Raw genomic sequence first — 18,821 nt, forward strand, 5'->3', positions numbered from 1 at the left:
TGCTATCTTCTCGTATAAACTGTTTTCTATAAACCTTAATTAGACTCTATATAAGATTATCCTCGCTCTTTTTCCTTTTCAAATAGCAAATACCGTATTAATGGTTATCAAAAACGCACCCTTAATGACCAACTCGAAATTCCACCGTTTACGTTTATAGAATTCCACGGTGCCACCCTGCAATTACACGGCCTCTTATTTTCGCATCAAACGCCAGCATCAATCCAAATACCGCGTGGCGTCGCGCCGCGTAAAAGGAGCCTACATTCCACGAAGACATTATCATCTATAAAGCCCGAGGATGAACAGGTCCACGGCGGGTATCGTCTGCGCGTAAGCTCACGCACACACGCGATCCTATCTACATTCCCGAACACGCATCTCGGCAACCGAGACCGCGTATGAAGTTGACGCGATAAAAATGCCCACGAAGACGAACGCAATCGCGGATTATCTGAAATGAGCGGTCGCGCTCGACCGTGAGAGCTGCACAGAGCAATCGGTTTAGACAAGTTTGAGCTTTTTACTCGTCTACCCCGATCCGGTTGATGGATGGTCCCAACCTACTATAATATAGTCGCGTCCTGCGCCATCGACTCGACGCTCGCGTAAGTACTTGTTGCTTACGATCAACCAAGATTCTTCTACGGTGGATTGTAAGTATACGCGATCGACTGAGGAAAAGAAAATCCCACGTCGCCAGGGAAACGACCGGCCAGCGCAACTGTTATCCTGGCTCACCGCTGTGAAACGGAAGAAAAACCACGGTGAAAAATCGCGATCGCTGGATTACGAGCGCGCCAAGCCAGTCTCGATTTCAAGTTCGAGTTCGATCGCACGGTAGATTCTCAGAAACACGCCGGTGTCGCGGCGATTTTTCATCCGGCGTCCCTTGGAAACCTGTTTAGAGTAGCCGCGATTATAGCTATGTGTACCGCGGCTGTCGTACGACTATCCGCTCTGGGAAATTGCCGATATTCTGATTAAAACGGAGCAAAATACGCTGCGTGCTATGTTCGAGCACCATACTCCGATGGAAAGACGTAGATCACGCTTGACTACGAAATATCGAAGTGCCAGTTACTTTTTTCAAAATTTCAAGAAGAGCTAGAACCGGCTGGCAATTACTCTTCTGAGAAAAGAAAGCGCACCAGGACACGCACATTTACCATTCTTTAGTAACGCGTTAAGAGCTGCTGGCACATTCGGTTTTTACGACTTGTCAATTTTCACGTTTATAAAAGATATCTTGAAAACAGTGAAATAGTATATCGAAGAAACACTTGTTTAAATAATTGTATTGTACTCGAAGACAAAGAGTAGCTATCTTAGAGAAGCATCTCCTTTTTACGCTACTCTTATTATAACGATGTTTCTCAATTTTTCGGTTTACATGAGACATAATATTAAGATCAACGCAATGCTCGCGCGTTAACAGGCTGATTATTACATCAGACAGTAAAAACACCTGTTAGGTTCACAATGCGCGTACGAAGTTTATTTCGGCTTCGATGCTTTTTTCTACTTAGCATATTTAATTGTACGTTGGAAATAAATTGTGTATATGAAACGGCCGCTCGAAGAATATCCCATGTAGCAGCAAACTTGCGGAGGATGAAATATGTTTACGAAGTGAAACTCCTAGATTCCCATTGCTCTTTAAATCTTGTTCAATAAATTTTCCAAGAAGAACGGAGGCTCCGTGAACGTTTAAATAAATCATCGAATGCCTGAAAGCCATCGCTGCAGGCGTTCTATTATAGATGTACTTTATACCGCAATATATTACAATTAATTCTACCAGAAAAATTTTCAGTTGAACCTTGCGCCCGTTACTGTTTCCTACTTTACTTTCAACGTTTCAGAGATATACGGGTTACACAAGTTTGGATTTGATCGTAAAAGGGCTCGTAAATTTTGAGTCTTAAAAATACACAATACTATGTACTATTATAGTAAGAAGATCGTTTCAAATATACTAAATAACAGATGTGTTGGATAAAAGAATGCACGACTGGAATACATGCAAAAGCAGAAGACATTTCGATCTAAACCGGCTTTGTGTAATATAATAATAAAGAGATATCTCTTTAGCTATTAAATTCGAAGTTGTATGGAATTAATTCCAAATACCACCATAATTTTGAGTGAAACATGATAGGAAAAGTACGAATATTATAGCCAATAACTATAAAATCTAAATTACGAATAACTGCAAAAATTGCTGTATATGATTCGCGCTATTTTTCTATGGGAATTTGCGATTTTATTAAACCCTTCGTTGTATATTCTCGCAGAGCAGCAAAATCGAAGTATCCGTTGCGGATCTTCATCAGAAAAAGACCAGAGAAAAATCTATCACCTGACCGAACGCTTATTCGGAAAATAAAGCATCCATGAGTGGAGCAGCCTCGGTCTGGCTATCTCGACTGACCGAGCTGGTTGGTGTAATCATCGGAACCCCCCATATACCAGCAACCACCTTCAACAGCAGGACATAACAAGAGGTAAGCCAACCAAGGGGGAAATACCATGTAAGAGACTTTAATGCTTCGTATCACGAGAAAGAAGGATCGTACGCTTGTATGCGCCAGAATATTTACGGACTGAGTGTTATCGCACGAATTTGAGGGGTTGTCGCGATTAAGAAGGAGCTCGGGATAAAGAGAAACGACGTACTGTATAATTAGATCTAAAAAAAAATTATGGAGGAACGAAAATTTAAGTTATATCTGTACAAAAATTATATTATACGTATACGTAAGAAGGAATTTTTCTTTATTTTGACATTAATCGATTGTCTTATAGTTTTTATCGTTAGCTATATTTGGTGCTCTTATAACGTATCAGGCGCAATAAATTGCAGAACTATACGTAATTTGTATTTAGTGGACCTTACTAGATTAATTCCAAATAAAGTTAAAGCTAATGTTAAACCTTACCGCAAAAATCATTTGCCTTCGTTAGATCGGAATCATAATCTACGCGACAAGTGCAACTTGATATTATAAAGCAAGTTAAGAAGTCGAATTAAAAAGAGTAATCCATATAAGTCGTAAGGGCATAGAGCACGCTGCGGGAGACTTCAACGAGCACACGAGCGATATCAATCGCAGTGTTCTAAGAATTTACTTTCAAAATAATCGACCAATTCTTCTAAAATTCAATTTCATGGGTATTCGACATTCTACGAAATAAGTGCTATAATTTTTTCTCCGCAGCGCTACCATCGTGCTCAACAACTACCATCCGAGTCACGCCAGAAGCATCATCGTGCGAATTCATGGGGACGCAACGATCATCAAAGTGACCGACGAAAAAAAGGACGAACGGAGGAGGAAGAGATTTTACACGGCACGCCGGACTCCGACACAGGCGATTCCTCACCGTTGTCCGACTCCGTAATGATGGATAATGACACAGGATGCGAGTGACCAGTATAAACCTGCGCGCATTCAGCAAGAGGACCACGACGACGGTAACTCGTATCATATAAAATGGCGAACGAGACACAAGGAAAAAGAGAGAAGGAGAGTGGCATCCGTTTACCACCGAGATCCCGCTTCACCTGTACAGCTTATATGCGTCGTGTACTCGACTACGCACGCTGTGTTACACAGCGAATGTTGAATTCAAACCCACCTCGCTCCTTCTGATCAGGACATCCAACACAGATCCCCTAAGGAGGGCTCAATCTTTACAACGTGGCATGACACAGTCCCATGGGGCCTGTTTTCGTTTGGAAAAATTCAATCTTTTATCTAACTAGTAACTTCTCGAGATTCTACTTTAGAATTTAAACTTCAAATTGCTTCAGATGGCATTTCGTATAAAGGTCACCGGAGGAAAACATGACAAGTTGTCATTTCTGTTAATATTTTGATTTTATAGTATTCGGAAACTGACTCTTTATGATAATGCAATCTCTTTGTTATTAAACTGGAACTAGAATTCGTTTAATTTTTCGTGCAAATTCAATATTCTCTAGAACAAAATTATCAACTAAACATGAATTACGAAGATTCATAGCACATTAAATAGAGAAGATTCGTCCCAATATAAACCGTGATAAAAATCGTAATTATTTCAATTTTTTCAGTGGAAAATCGCTTCGATAACAGAAAGATGCGAAGGAGAAAATGTCAAAACCTGCTTCTCCTCTGCAAACATTTCGAATCAACGTTTAGATGCGCATTTTCGTAGTATTAACAATTTTTGTTTTATTTTTAATCAACGCGCCGCGCGATCATTCCTGAAAAAAGCGTGTCGGTGATTCGCCTGTAGTATCCACATCTATACCGTTTCAGTAAATACGAATCGCGGATAATTGCAGCGTTTTAATGGCTAAAACGCTCCCTCATCGGTTTAATAAGTAAAAACACCTTGATGTTGCCACGAATTTTAACGTTGTGACCGGTTATTATAATCAATTTTATTACCTTTACCTCTAATTACGACGACGTGATCGCCGATAAAGAAATTTCTCACCCGAGTCACAGAATGATAACCTAATCACAATGAATTTTCCTTGTAAACGTCGGGTCTTGCAAATAGAACACAGGTGTAATCAATGGAGATTACGTTACAGAAAATCCGATCGTACATTGCAAATGATCGATCAATACATTTTATCGATAGTATTCGATCGTTTCTATTACTCGCTTCGACTTTTATATTTACCGATTCTTGACCACAAAAACTAGGCGTGAACAGCGGTCGTCGTACTGGATTGTAAGCCGTGTTGCCAAATATAGAAAATCTAGTCTTTCAACTTGAAATCCGATTTGGAATGCTATCTTTTGCATCTAACGCCATGATATCGTGTAACCACTGGGCAAATTCGATATTGCATTCTCGTGATAAATATTTGTTAATAATAAAATTCCGATCTTTACTTGATACTTTGAACATTTCTTAAGGAAATATACTATATTTTATTCACTTTCTCGATGAGTTCTAAAGGTTTCTCTTTTATATTGTTATCTACAGTAAATAGCGGTCTAGTCCTACTTTATAACGAAGCGCAGCCTTGTGAACCAGCTATACCTACACTGTACAGTATACTATTGCAGAACGTCTACCCTACACACCCATTTCATCGCGAGTATCCAACTAACCTGCATTTACATTCACCTGTGTATACCCGGAGCTCGCAGCGGCAGTCAATAATCATCATTTTACCTGACTATCTTTTTAATTACCGCCACTACCATTTCTGCAAATCTGCTCTCTTTTAATCCTGTTGTTACTTATTTATCGCAACGACCGCAATCAGAAACTCGGACCACCGATCAATGTGAATCATGATATACTGGTTCGTTTGCTACGATTCGAAGCATTCGCGACAGATAAGATCAATCCTCTATATAACAAATAACGATACACGATACGAGGTAATAAAATTTTCTCACAAAAATTCCAATAGCCCGAAGTGTTCGAAATAATTAGAAAATCACGCATACACGAACGCTCCGTGCTTTTATATTTATTTCTTGCTACGTATATCAGATATCATCTCGACCAACAACTAACATAATACGCTATTATACGGAGTATAGGTTCCACACCCTCTTCGCTGCAAATATCGAGCACGTTGTACGCGCATTCACGTTCACCTCCTGTACCAATACAAACACGCATCCTAGTCGTACCACTTGATAATCGTCATTTTGCTTCTTGGGTACCATTTTAAACGGAACCGCTGCACGAACAAACTCCGATAGTTTCTGCTATTAAAATTTATTTCTCCCTGATCGCAGCGGTGCTTCAGAAATAGCAAACACAAGAGAAAAAAAAGGAGATGCCTTCTTCAATTGATTTAACGAATCCACGCAAACCAATGATCGTCCCCTCGTAACGATGCATGCGTCTTTCCAGCTGGAGAAGCTATGACGGCGAAACGTTGGCAATGTTCGCGTTAGCACCATTGTACTGTCAGCGCTAGCAAAATCTTGAACAGCCCGCAACAGGAGGTATCAGAACGTCAAAACGACGCGAGAAAAACCGCATTCCGCGTGCACGGAACCGGCATACAATGAAGCTAAAAACATCGCTGCGTGTGATAATTACTGTCCCGCGGCACCGATTTATTGCTCGACGATATCGAGAGACGCGGAGCCAACGCCTTTTTCTCGTCAATGTTTTCACTGAGCCACGTTTCCCACCGCCCCTTTATTTACCAATTATACTCCTTGGGATATTTTTTTCTCGCAACTCGCTTGAAACAACAGGGTAGTTATTTCCGTGCGTTCGCTCACGCTCCAGCAATGCTACTGTGCGTGGAGAATTTCAGCAGGTGCGAGTTGCTTTGTCACGAGCTCGTAGCAGTCCTGTTTCAGGGTTTATAACCCACTATACAAGTGCATGTCGCGATAGTAATCGAGGCAAGGACGAAAGTGTCAAATACTTATTTCATTTTTTGATTTATGGAATTTTAGAGCAGGTGTAAATAAATATTTAAACAAACAGCTCTAACCAAGGAACAATACACTACAATGGCTATCGTAGAAAAATGTTATAATCTTCATAATACTTGATCTGTAATCATTGTTACAGATATCAGTACCGTATATATAAATAAAAACCCTAGTATCTGATATTCCTACTCTCTCCACTATATAATTTATTCATCCCTTCTTTAAAATTAAAAAAATTTAATGATAAACAATACTGCTTAGCTCTTCATATCGAAACAAAGAAAGGTTCTCAAAAATCAGACGACTCCGTTATCTTCGAAAGAGAAGAAGATGCGAAGGAAGAGGTCATTGATTCCTGTAATGATAGCTTTGAAACGACCAGCAGCTTTGGTGGCTCGGCAATAAAGCGATCTTAACTATTCATTGTTCTGTATAATAACGGGAGCGAAACGACCGTGCCAGACGTAACGGGCGGACTTATGCGCCTTCGAGAAGAATGCAAAGCCATATCTGCTCGGCAAAAAGAAGTTAAGCGAAGTTAATGTCCCTAATCGCGATCGGTGGCAAAATTACACCCTTCGAATCGCGAACGAGCGAACGATCGTATTTTGCTCGGCTCGTAAAACCAGACCGAAAAAACGGAGGGCTCCGTGCAGGAAATGGTAATACGTAAGAAAACTCGATGATTCGGCTTGTTACTAAAACACACCGCGAAACGTGCCAAGTTCTTTTCGCACACTCGAATTCTCAGCTCGTTTTGTATAAAGTGATACGCGAACAAGGTAAAAAGAAAAGTAACGAAGTTTACACGACGTAAATTTAATAACGTGCGAATACAAGTGTATAATCGATGGTGTTGTCATAAATAATTAACAGAACGACGCTGAATTTGAAATCTATTCGAGATTTCAATGACATCGGATAGCGTTATTCAAATAATGCAGGTTCCCCTTGTAATTCTATTTACCATCATGGTCATGCTTTGAGATTGTTTGCAAATGTGCATTCAAGTAAACAAAATGTCACGAATTCAGTGTATAAGACTAGTATCTACCGGTACGTTCTATTTTGTTCGGATAATTAGTGAAATTTCAATTTCACATGTACGGCGAAATAATTGGAGCAATAAAATCGCGGGAAAAAAGAGGTATTGCGGGAGAACTGGTTTGCTGTCCAACTTTCAATGGCAAGTTATGCATGATTTATTGCAACTTCGTTTAAATCTCGTTTGGATCCTATCGGTGTACGCAACACAGACGAATAGGAGAACTGTTCATAACCATATAGGCGAAACCTTGAAATCCTTGCATCGCATTACAAGACCATACACGTAACACGTAGAAGGCAATGCGCAACACTTTAAGGAACACGTAGCGGCCCTGACGATTATTATCATTAAGATTGTGCGTACATCGATCCATTATAAATAAGCAAATAATTATCGAATATTTCTAATCAGATCGTGATGATGCACGCGACCGTTCGCGGTCACAATTGAAACTAAATTTCTTCCTGAGATGGAGTCACAATGTTATATGTACGCTCATCGTTTTCTATTATTTTATATCTGTTCGTGTATTTCTGCAAGATTTGTATGATACTAGATGATCGATTAAATTATTTTTTGATTTACTTTAACGGTATTAAGTTACAATACGTTAATGTTTAATAGACCAGTTACAGAACTTCATGGATTCGATGGGACACGAAAACTGTAAATTACATTTGTTCTATAACAGCGTAACACTGTATACTTGCGAATGAGGAGAATCATCGAAAGCGATCGAATTAATCTTAATTAAATCTTCTCCAATCATCTAACATTGCGTGTACATTAATCTTCGAGGCTTCCTAGTGCCTAACACGAAATTCACTCTTTTATCCTATTTGCTTTCTTGCGTGTAACTATCTACACGTAAGAAGATAAGAAGTTCGCTCACGATCTTATACGTAGATTCTCTTATCAAACGGTATAGTTCCTATGCGCTGTAGTGCATGGTGCTCCCTTCGCGTACCTTTAATTCATTTCCTGTACTTCTACGAACACTTACATCTTGCAGATAAGATTTTCGAATGGCTAACCTAATACGCTTTAAAGAACAGCACGAATTTTAAAATAATACCGGATAGTACATAAACACATGTTGATTAAAAAAATCAGGCAACTACTATTTGAAAGCACGTATCACGACACTGTAAATCACGACACTATAAATACTTTATAGAGACTCGTTAAACAAATGACGATGAAGAGATGACGAATGAGACACAAGAAGAATTTCCATGATTTGAAAAAAAATAGTTTATTATAGTGACTACTTCAATTTCTTTATACTTCATAAAATTGTAGGTTCTAGGTTGCAAAAGAATAGTAGCGAAAAAATATTAGACAAATTGTTGAGATTTTCTTTCGCAATTAAACTGTTAAATTGGCGAATCATTTAAAAGATTTACGAATGCTTTAACACAACGTTTCTGTAGATTCGCATTAACGTTTCGTATAATAACATGAAGAATTTCAGTAAAAATCCAACAACACTAATCGTAAATATCGCACTTACGTGGAAAGAAAATTAATTATGACACAGCAAGCAACTATCGAACTGTGGAACGAAAAAGGCAGCAATTGTGGATTGTCATCGTCCCGCATGCTTAAAATGCCAGGTGATTTATTAACGAACTTGTTCCAAACCGTAAACAATGCTAACGAATCGTAACTGTTGTATCGTTAAATGAACGCTCGGAGCACATCAGGCTCGTACGGTCAACCATTGGTAGAATTCGTACGATACCGAGCTCTTAACAACAGGCTCAACACGTACACGGGATACCATTCGCACCAAGGTTGAAAAAGAACTCTACGTTGCTAGCACGTTTACGTTTAGTGCATGCATATGCATCAGATGTGCCAAACAGTGTCTCACGTACTAAAATAACTCGTAATGTTTGATTCGCTTATCCGGCGAAAATTGCAGCTATTTTTCATTAATAACTAGTTATTTAGAAAAAAGACGATTATGCTAAACGACGTGAGTTATTTGAAGCATAAATAAAAATGATTTGATCATTTGTAATTAGTAATTAGTGTTTCAAATTTGTTTATTCGGACCAAAAAAAAATCTTTAGAAAATTTTTATACGAAATAGTTATTAAGGAATGGAGAGGAAATTCTTATAAAAATAACTAATAATAATAAATAATTTTCAATGATAATACATACGTAGAAATGAACAACGATAGAAGACGAATATGTGCATAGCCTTGCCTTATTGAATTAGAAAAAAAAACCGATTGTTTGCGACCACTCGGTTAAAATGTCTCTGAATCAATTTCGTTGTACCACGGTTTCAACACGTCCAGGTTACACCATATCCTGTATTGTTTCACACCGGCAGTCAGCGTGTATACATGAAGATCCTTAAGCAGAGAATTTTGACTTAATTATCGTTTGGCCAGGAGTGATTAAAGAACGCGCACGTTCACGGACAAGACACGACGTAAAATTCTATTTAACGTTCGTACGCTGATAGAAAGCGCGATCGCACAAATAATTTGCACGCACAGTTAGACGTTCATTTGAGAGTTCATCGAGTTGGCATACGACACCTCCCTCGACACGCACAGAAACGCATTTCCGCCTTTCTAAACGAATGCAAATTAAGCAAACGCGATTAAAGCTAATGCGATGGACACAGTCCAACGATAGCTATCGACGAATTCTTTTACGGCGTGGGAAATTTTTCTAGACGAAGTGAATGCGTTAGTTAGTCACCGTTAATCCTTTAATGAAATGATCAGGTAGCTATCATTTAATTAAATAATGTAAATAATTGGAATGAGAGATTCTGGCCTTGAAATGTTTGAACATAAAGTAGTTTAATTAAACTGGCGATTATGGATATAATGACTGGCAAAAGCATCCGAGCATTTACAGGACCTTCTCATGAACATGTGCGTGTTCTCAAAATTAGTTCAAAAATACATTAGTACGTTACAAGACACTTGGTAAAAAATTAGTATACAATATGAATAATATTGTACGAAAATAAAGATATACTCAAAATATTAAAATTTACATTACCCCTACCTTTCAAACATTGTTTCGATAACGAATAAAGTTAAACAACAAGAAAAAAATTAAACAAACTATATTTGAAAAAGTTTCATCCGAATGAAGCAAGTTCATTGAGAATTGTCATTAAAACGAAATGATCGTGTCGCAAAGCTGTCTCTCTGTATAATGCACACAATTAAAAATGAGCAGTGAAACAACCGACCGACGGATTTCGCTAGAAATTACGTAATTCGAACCTTCGCTACGGATGTTACCTCAGTACCAGTTACTTCGACGTGAATTATCGAAACAACGGGGACAATGCAGTTCAACGACATACGTAATCGTCAATCCTAGTGGAGAGTCAAGTCATCTTACAAACTCTTTCCTCTTTTGCATTGAATTATGAGCGAGGAATCCGTATAAATCGAGAATCATTCCAACATATCCACCATGAAATCCTTTTGTTTTTCAATTGCATTACGTTACATTATTTAATCTTGATAGCTTATTTTGAATTAAAAATTTGCGAAAACTTTATTATACTATACAGAGTATTGATGATATAGGATTAATTGAATAAAAATGGGATGAACTATATTAATCCTAATTAATAATGAAAATTTTTAATAGAAATTTAACAATTATTTAAATTTATTGAAATTAACAAATATTTGAATAGAATGAAATATTGAAAATTTAATTACAAGTATCCGAATCATGAAATATATTTAGAAGTTAATATGTACGAAGAATTACGCTAAGAATAATAGATTACAGTTTCTAATAATGGCTTTCCAGGCGTTTCTTAACGCGCGTGGCAAATTTATGATTATTTCATAGTCCTATTTATAAATAACAACGTAGACCAAACACGGAGGCGTGTGGAAATATTTGACGAAAATACGATTTCACTTAAATTTTGACGACACAGAAACCAAAGGAAAAATGAAATTTCCCCATGAAAAGTAGGCGTGTGTTAGAAGATTACTTCGGAAAGGCACAAGGCCTTACTCGGCGAACGTATAATACTTTCACAGAAGCGTTAGAGCAAAGGTCATTCTTCCCTAGCAAATCCAAGACGGGTAACAAAGTTCAAGCATTCACCGTCATACTGTTCTTTTCGAGACAGTGCAATTGCCATATCGCAAACAAAAAACATTTATAAATGTTATTTATTTTTTCATTTCACGGTGAAGACTTCCAAAAGAATAAATTAACGTCAAAAAAATAATTCGAGTATTATATTATCTTCTATAACGATCATAAAATATGGCATGGATAATTGAAAATAGATATATAGTTTACAAAATAGTACATGTAATTAACAATGCTAATATTTTCTTCACAGTAAGGTCATACGTCTTAAGAAGGTATCGTGACACACATTGTGCAACAAACATAAGCGATACTTTCGATAATTTAAATGAGCGATGACATTCAATGTAAATCGTGACGTGTATAATCATTGCCAAGAAAACTCGAATGTATTGAATGGGATGAACAAAACGGGAAAAAGGGAGTCTTTTTCACACGTAAAAATAGTCTTTCGGTTATGTACTGATATGTAAAATATGTTGAAAGCTATTTAAAAAATGCTATCCCATAAATCTTGTAAATCCAGTAAAATTTACGAATGTAAATAATAATACTATGTAGTCGCGTATTGACGGCGCTAAGTAAGGGAAAAATCATATATGAACCTGAACGCTCACTACCGATAGTATTCAAAATACATACTGTAGAATTTTTGTTTGTATGATAGTGTTATTTATTACATATATGTATGTATGTATATATATATATATATATATGCAGATACACATAATAACATAAATATAGGTTAATATTAAAAAATCTATAGGAAACAATCTCGATAATATTCAAATTTTGATACATTTGTAAAACATCGAATAACAAGTTTAGATAAATTAAACGAACGATAAAAATGGAGGAAAACGAGCAAAAATCATTCAATCTGACCTGTATGGACTCGGTGCCGGGCGTTGGTCTCGTTCACCGGAAGAAGATCGTCGTACTCCAGTGTCGTCACGTCCTTCGTATGAACCAAAACAATTACGCTCGTCACCAGCATCAACACCATTGTTATCACCGATCGGTTCACCATCATTTTGATAGAAAAAAGATTTGCGCTTACCGGGCACGAAAAATCCGTCGCGCGACACAGGGTATGCCGTTCGATCACATTTTCACGAGCCGCGAGAATCGGCGCTTCGAAGAGGAAAGCTCGAAATTATCGAGCGCTCGAAGCGGGAAGTTCGAATGCCGGAATCGCGTACCGGGCGTCAATCCTCGCATATTATTCAAACCCAAACGAACGCGACTATACGTGGACGAGACACGATTGCATAGAATATACGAAAGCGTCAATTCGTTACGATTTGCGCATTTTTCCCGCGCATTTTAACCTCGTGCGACGCAAAGTTGGCCCTTTGAGGGCGCGTAATCGATAGGTGCGCAGATCGAACGAACTGTCATTATTACTGCGCATAGGACAGAATTCGCGTGCGAAATGAGTGCACCGTTCACGGATGAGAAACTCGAGGTCGGTGAAACTTTACGAATCTTCTTCGTCCGATCTCATCCCCCTCGATTCGTGACACACGAAGGGCTGTCAGTCGACGGACATTACACACTCGTCGACTGTCACTCGCGTATGTCTAATTGAATACGGACTGCTCGGACGCGAAAATAAAAAGAATTATCTGAGACCGCGCGTGCTACCTGTTTTAAAAGAAGTGTGCGCTTGCCGCACGAGTCCATGCTGCACTGCTAGGCACCAGTCAGGTGTTTCAAGCAGCCGCCACGCGACATCCGCGCCATCTGTCCGCCTATCACCGAACTTTTGGCGTCGCGCGTAAACCACCGGCACGCTTTTCACGCGCACGTTCCTTACGTCGTTCTTTCTGTGTCACGTGGTCACTTGACTTCATTCATGGAGACAGGTCCTTTTATACTACGAACGTGTATGCGTAAGTATCAACCGGGTGCGTAGCTATGCGTCGTTCTTAACTCTTCTCCTTTTTTCATCGCTATGTGCAACACGGTTTTTGTATATGCAAAGCGGAAATTATATCCATTACTTTATTATTGACGCCTCGATTTCTCATGGCCTAACGAGGTATCGTTAAAATATCACTCGTTCAAAAAATCGATTTCGATGCGTTACAGGTTCTCCATAAAAATGCACGCAGTGTAATGAACGCTTCTACGAATTGGCCGCAGCCAACCAAAACGTAATCGATTCGAGGAAAACTGAATTTTATAAGCTACACGTAATCGAAAAATCAACACGTGTCTTATTCCCTTGCTGGTTTCTTATTCAACATGCACTCGTGATTCAACTTTAACCAATAACTGGTATGGTAGTCAATTTCTCACGTAAACTGAATGATAATATATGTACAGAACTCTATAAAAGTCCTTAGAAATTTACAGTTAATGAAAAAAGTACAATAATATTATATATACATCATATTTATTACTGTATTTAAAAACTGACTGAATCATACTGATTAACAGGTAGCTGCCGTTACGCACGACATCTCACAGTAGCTGTTTTCCAAATTACTATCATTACCAAAGTAAAAATTGCTTGGACGCGATAAACTTCGCCTTACCAGTTAGAGGTTAAAATCATCTTATCGCTTTTTCAATCTTCCACAAATACCTCCAAACGCGTATCTTCCCTTTTATGATTGCCAAACTTGAAACATGGTGTGCAAACGTTGCCCAACACCGGCGAACCGTTCGCCGGCTGCTTCTAAACAGTTTCCTGCACGAAAGCAGTCGCGATTCGTTCGTTACCTACATTTCCCTATCGGCGGCGATTTCTCACCGCCCCGCTCTCTCTCTCTCTCTCTCTCTCTCTCTTTCTCTCTCTTTCTCTCTCTCTCCATTCCCGGCCTTAGCAAGGTAAAATCACGCGTCGCAGTCACGTAAGCGTGGCCTCTCCGCGAAGAGGACAGGGATGGCTCGGTCTACCGGTATTTAATTAAGCCCGGTCGTTCGAGAAAAAAAGCCGTTGGTACAGGAAGCGATGGGTTTCGAGTACGCCGAGCAGCGGACCGTAGTTCGAGCCCCGTTACGGGACAGATTCATTGGCGTAGTCCCAATCGATCGGCCAATGTCCTTTGCACAACGGATGTTTGCGCATCGCGGCGCCTCGACGCCGTTGCAGAATGCCGGTGCAACTTCTCGCCGGTATTCCGCAGGGATCGCGAACCGCGTCGACCTTAAAAATTATCGACACGAGACCCGAGAGTAATGGTCAGAGCAGAACACCGTCTTTGTCTTTGTCGCGCATTCCCTTTTTCCGCTTTATCTCGCTCTATCTGTCCACCACAAAAGGCAAACGATCCGTGTTGTTTTTCAGCCTGACAAGAAAACGGACGGTCGATGCACTTTCAATCGCAGTTCGATCGCGATACGTAATCTCTGAGCGCACAGAGGCAACCGAATCGAGTAATGTGCATACCATGAGATTCGAATGGAAGAATTAAGATGAAAAAAATCGTGCGACTTGCCACCTGCATATTATCCTTGATAAACGTGCTGTCTAATTTTAGCATGATCGTAGGATAATGGGAATGAGATTTGACATAATGATTGTTTACTCAATAGCGTAGAGTTTAGAAAATATGTAGAACAAAATGAGGAAATGAAGATCGAGCTGATTTCACAGGTAGTGAAGCTTTCTGTGGTTTTAGAATAGCGTAAAGTATAGAAGATCGTAAAACGTATCTTCCTTTTAATGAGCCACTACTATTCAACCATCTTTCTCACGTATGAAGAATTCACAATACTTTATTGTTCAGCCTCTGAAGACGACAGACTTTTGTCTCCTTCTAATAGTCGCTACAACATTAAAATATCTTCCGGTGTGATTGTAACTGATCGTAACTGATCGTAACTGCCAGGCTATTGCATTAACATCTGTCATTTATGGTGAATAATTATTTAATGTTATTCTATGTACAAGATGTATCACACTTAAGGTATTGAATAACTTTCAGAAGGTGTTCAAGAGGAAAGTCACGGTTGATGCGTAATTTCGATATAGTGTCTAAACATTGCACTACGTACAACAAAGTTCTTCTATGCTTCTTCATTTTAGTCGCCCTTTTTCAAGCCTTGGGGGACATATTCTCACGAAATCCGGTTCTACTGGTTTGGTGTTAGATACGAAGGTAAAGTTTAGTCTCTGGTAGCCCGGGAAATCGGCACCTCTGTCGATTACTATACTGCAATGCACCGCATTAGATTAGTTCATTTATTACGTAAAAGAATGTAGCTGCCGTGTTAGAAATAAGACTGTAAAATCCAAATCTAAACGCTATAATAAACACTTTTCATTCATATAGACTCAACTATTCATTTAAGTAAACTCCATACCATTCTGTAGCTTTACAAATATCTAAAAATTAATAAATATAATCAGAGCAAAAATAAAGTTGATAATCCGATTTTGGCAGATGTTAAAATGATGTCAGTTAAATGATTTTCAATTAATTTGTAGATTAATCTCGATATCGGCGTTTATCTTTGGTTACAATCTCTTTCTCATTTTCATATGTTACGTACGAATAAATGAAAAGACATTAGCAGCGCTCACATTACAGGTTGTCACGTTCTCAAAGGAGATGATATTTATTACTTCAAATTGGTTACAAAATACGCCATAACTCTCGCATAATTTATGACCGTACCGATGGTGTTGACGACGCATCCCGTGAATACATCTCTCTCATATAATATTATACATACGAGAGCAATACGAGAGACCAGGTTTATTTAAATATTCATATGCAATGTATCACGAATCATACATCAGTTTGCGGCTACGAGCATTACAAACGCCGAGTCTACTCAACATATACAGAGTGACTTTTTAATAAAATCGTTGATTACCTCCCTTTTATTAATATGTGCAATGCTTATGACTTATGTGAAACAAAAAATGACTTAAATAAATATGATGTCTGCCGTGAATTTAAGAAATATCATTTTTAAAAAAGCCAAAGTATTCAACAAGTAAAAGAAGTTCTTTGAAATTGTAACAATGCATAGCTAGTATCGGGAGATAAATGTTTCACTCTGTATGCAAAAATATCATGTAGCCAAACACCATCTCCTGCACAACAGGTTGTTAATTCCTCTCTGTAAGATCCACGGCGGTGGGCTTCATTAAAAATTGAACTGGTCAGAATATCAGAGAGAAGAATAAATTTAATACGTATGAGCCATTAATTAGCGGTCCAATTGCTGATATTCTTATTATACAAGGAGGGCGTAACGTACGTAGAATGTGCTTCCAAAAAAAACCTTCGTAACTACATCGATTTGTTTGCTACGTTTGTATGGGAAATAAAAACTAACAACATTATACGCGCAAAACCTATATAGTACGTAGTAGTATATTAAGTATGGTAAAGTGCAATCATATATTTACATAAAAATGTCCATAATTCATATATACCTGAAAGGCTAAAGAATACAAGCAGAAACCGAGAATAACAAGCCAGAGTCCAAAGACATCGCCAGGACCAGTCTTGGATCGAGCAACAACTCTATATCCTCACTGGAATAAACCATGCTTACTATAAGAATCAGCGAAAAAATAAGAAGATACTACGCTTAGACAAATCGAACGATCCCGCTAATATCAATCACTACGTCGAAAAAGTTCAATAGCACTAGTTTTGCACTGAACTATCTTAACTTATCCTAAATCCCACAAATCTATCTACATTCGTCTTGGGACAAGGAATACCCCAATGGAACTCGTTCTGGGTTACAGAATCCTATCTACGTCTAAACGACAATTCAAACTTTAGTGATTTATTTGCAACAATTGCGTCGAGTAGTAATTCGGAAACTGTATAGATTTGTTAAATCAATTTGAAAGGAATTCTCTTCGTGAAGGACTAGAGAGAGGAGAACATGGCAAGAAAAACAATTAACTCTACACAAACACATTTACAGCTGCCGGGTTTCGCGAGCAATGAACTCATGGGAAGTACGTACTTACTTACTTGCATCGTGCTAAGATGCTGCTACGAATAACCGCAATGCTCATCTCATTGCTATGAGTGTTAATACTTACAACATCAAATCTGCGTAACTATCGCGGCTCTATGTTTTGTATTAATGCAACTTTATCTTTTCGTACAAAATTTTGTCTAAAATACTTCTACCGATATAACAGTTGTCTTTTTCTTTACAGACATTAAAATATCTTCGGAAAAGAAGGAGACATATTTTGCTTCCAACGATATATTTATTTTAAATGTACAGCTTTAAAATACAAAATAAATGTTTGCTTAAACAAGAGATACGTAACTGTCAAATGGAATTTCTGCCTTCTTCTATTGACGCATGTTTATTAAAACTTAAGGATCACCCTTTCTTATGCTAATCCTGTGCTTCCAACGTATCTCAGCTCATTGTATATATATTGAAACTACATTTATATAAGTATGTAATGTGTAAAGATTAAAGGCACATCAAACGTGAAAAACAGGTAATACAATTATTGGACGAACAAATATTTAATTAATTATTATTAAATATTCAAATTAATAAAAAGTTAAAACAATTTATCAAAGTAAAATGTTAGTAAATTTCTTTTGGAAAAAATGTTAATACAGGCACATACCTAGGTATATCTAGGAAATAATATCTTTGACAAAGAATTCGTGAACAATGTGCAATAGACTTCTGTATCATACACATAGCTCGAGGAATTTTTTAAAAGAATTTTTCTAGGCACGCACAATGTACACCAGATCGGACAGGTAAGATATAACGAGTGGGAATACAGAAAGGAAACCTCTATAACGGTATAAAATATAGTGGAACTGTTTGCTTGCAGAAAACAAGAAATGGAATACGCAGTCTTTTTCCCCGAGGACGATCTAGATTACAGAATAAACCGCGCATTACGAAGGGGACCGCATTTCCTCAGGTTATCTGTGTATACATTTGGTACAAGCAGAGAAGAAATTTCTTCTCTGGTACAAGACAAGATTTCCATATGACTTTATTTCAGAAACGTCTATTTGGGTGATCTTATACGGTATTATGTTTCTTTGCAATGATGTCACAGAAAAAAATACCAAATAAAAGTACAAAGATAGTTTATTATTAATATAAAGAACTAGAAAAAATAAACATATATTTATATGATCTTTTAATTTCATTAGCTGCAAAATTTTATTTACACAGTCATAAAATCCCGCCACGACACGCTACCATCATTTTACCAATTTGAAATTTTCGCACGGCACCATTATAGCAATGTCTTAAGGCTTAAGTAATATCCTGAAGTG

The 18,821-nt window shown here is 38.0% G+C and overlaps 1 protein-coding gene and 1 long non-coding RNA gene across 2 annotated transcripts in view; one reads left to right on the plus strand and one right to left on the minus strand.

Annotated features, from left to right (window-relative positions):
* Window positions 1-13,261, minus strand: part of LOC138184687 (uncharacterized) — a 215,189-nt gene extending 201,928 nt beyond the window's left edge. Inside the window, exon 1 of the mRNA XM_069122855.1 lies at window positions 12,454-13,261. Within this exon, the coding sequence (XP_068978956.1) occupies window positions 12,454-12,601 (148 nt within the window). The 5' untranslated portion in view covers window positions 12,602-13,261. The remainder of the gene's footprint in view (window positions 1-12,453) is intronic.
* Window positions 13,262-13,421: 160 nt separating this feature from the next.
* LOC138184640 (uncharacterized) lies at window positions 13,422-18,814 on the plus strand. Its single transcript, XR_011174364.1, has 8 exons — window positions 13,422-13,463; window positions 13,663-13,766; window positions 14,867-15,175; window positions 15,309-15,438; window positions 15,507-15,680; window positions 16,113-17,509; window positions 17,717-18,287; window positions 18,365-18,814. It is a non-coding gene; the product is annotated as an uncharacterized LOC138184640 (long non-coding RNA).
* The last annotated feature ends 7 nt before the right edge of the window (window positions 18,815-18,821 follow it).

Source organism: Bombus flavifrons, chromosome 11 (genome assembly GCF_040668555.2).
Source record: "Bombus flavifrons isolate JBK064 chromosome 11, iyBomFlav1_principal, whole genome shotgun sequence".
Taxonomy (NCBI): domain Eukaryota; kingdom Metazoa; phylum Arthropoda; class Insecta; order Hymenoptera; family Apidae; genus Bombus; species Bombus flavifrons.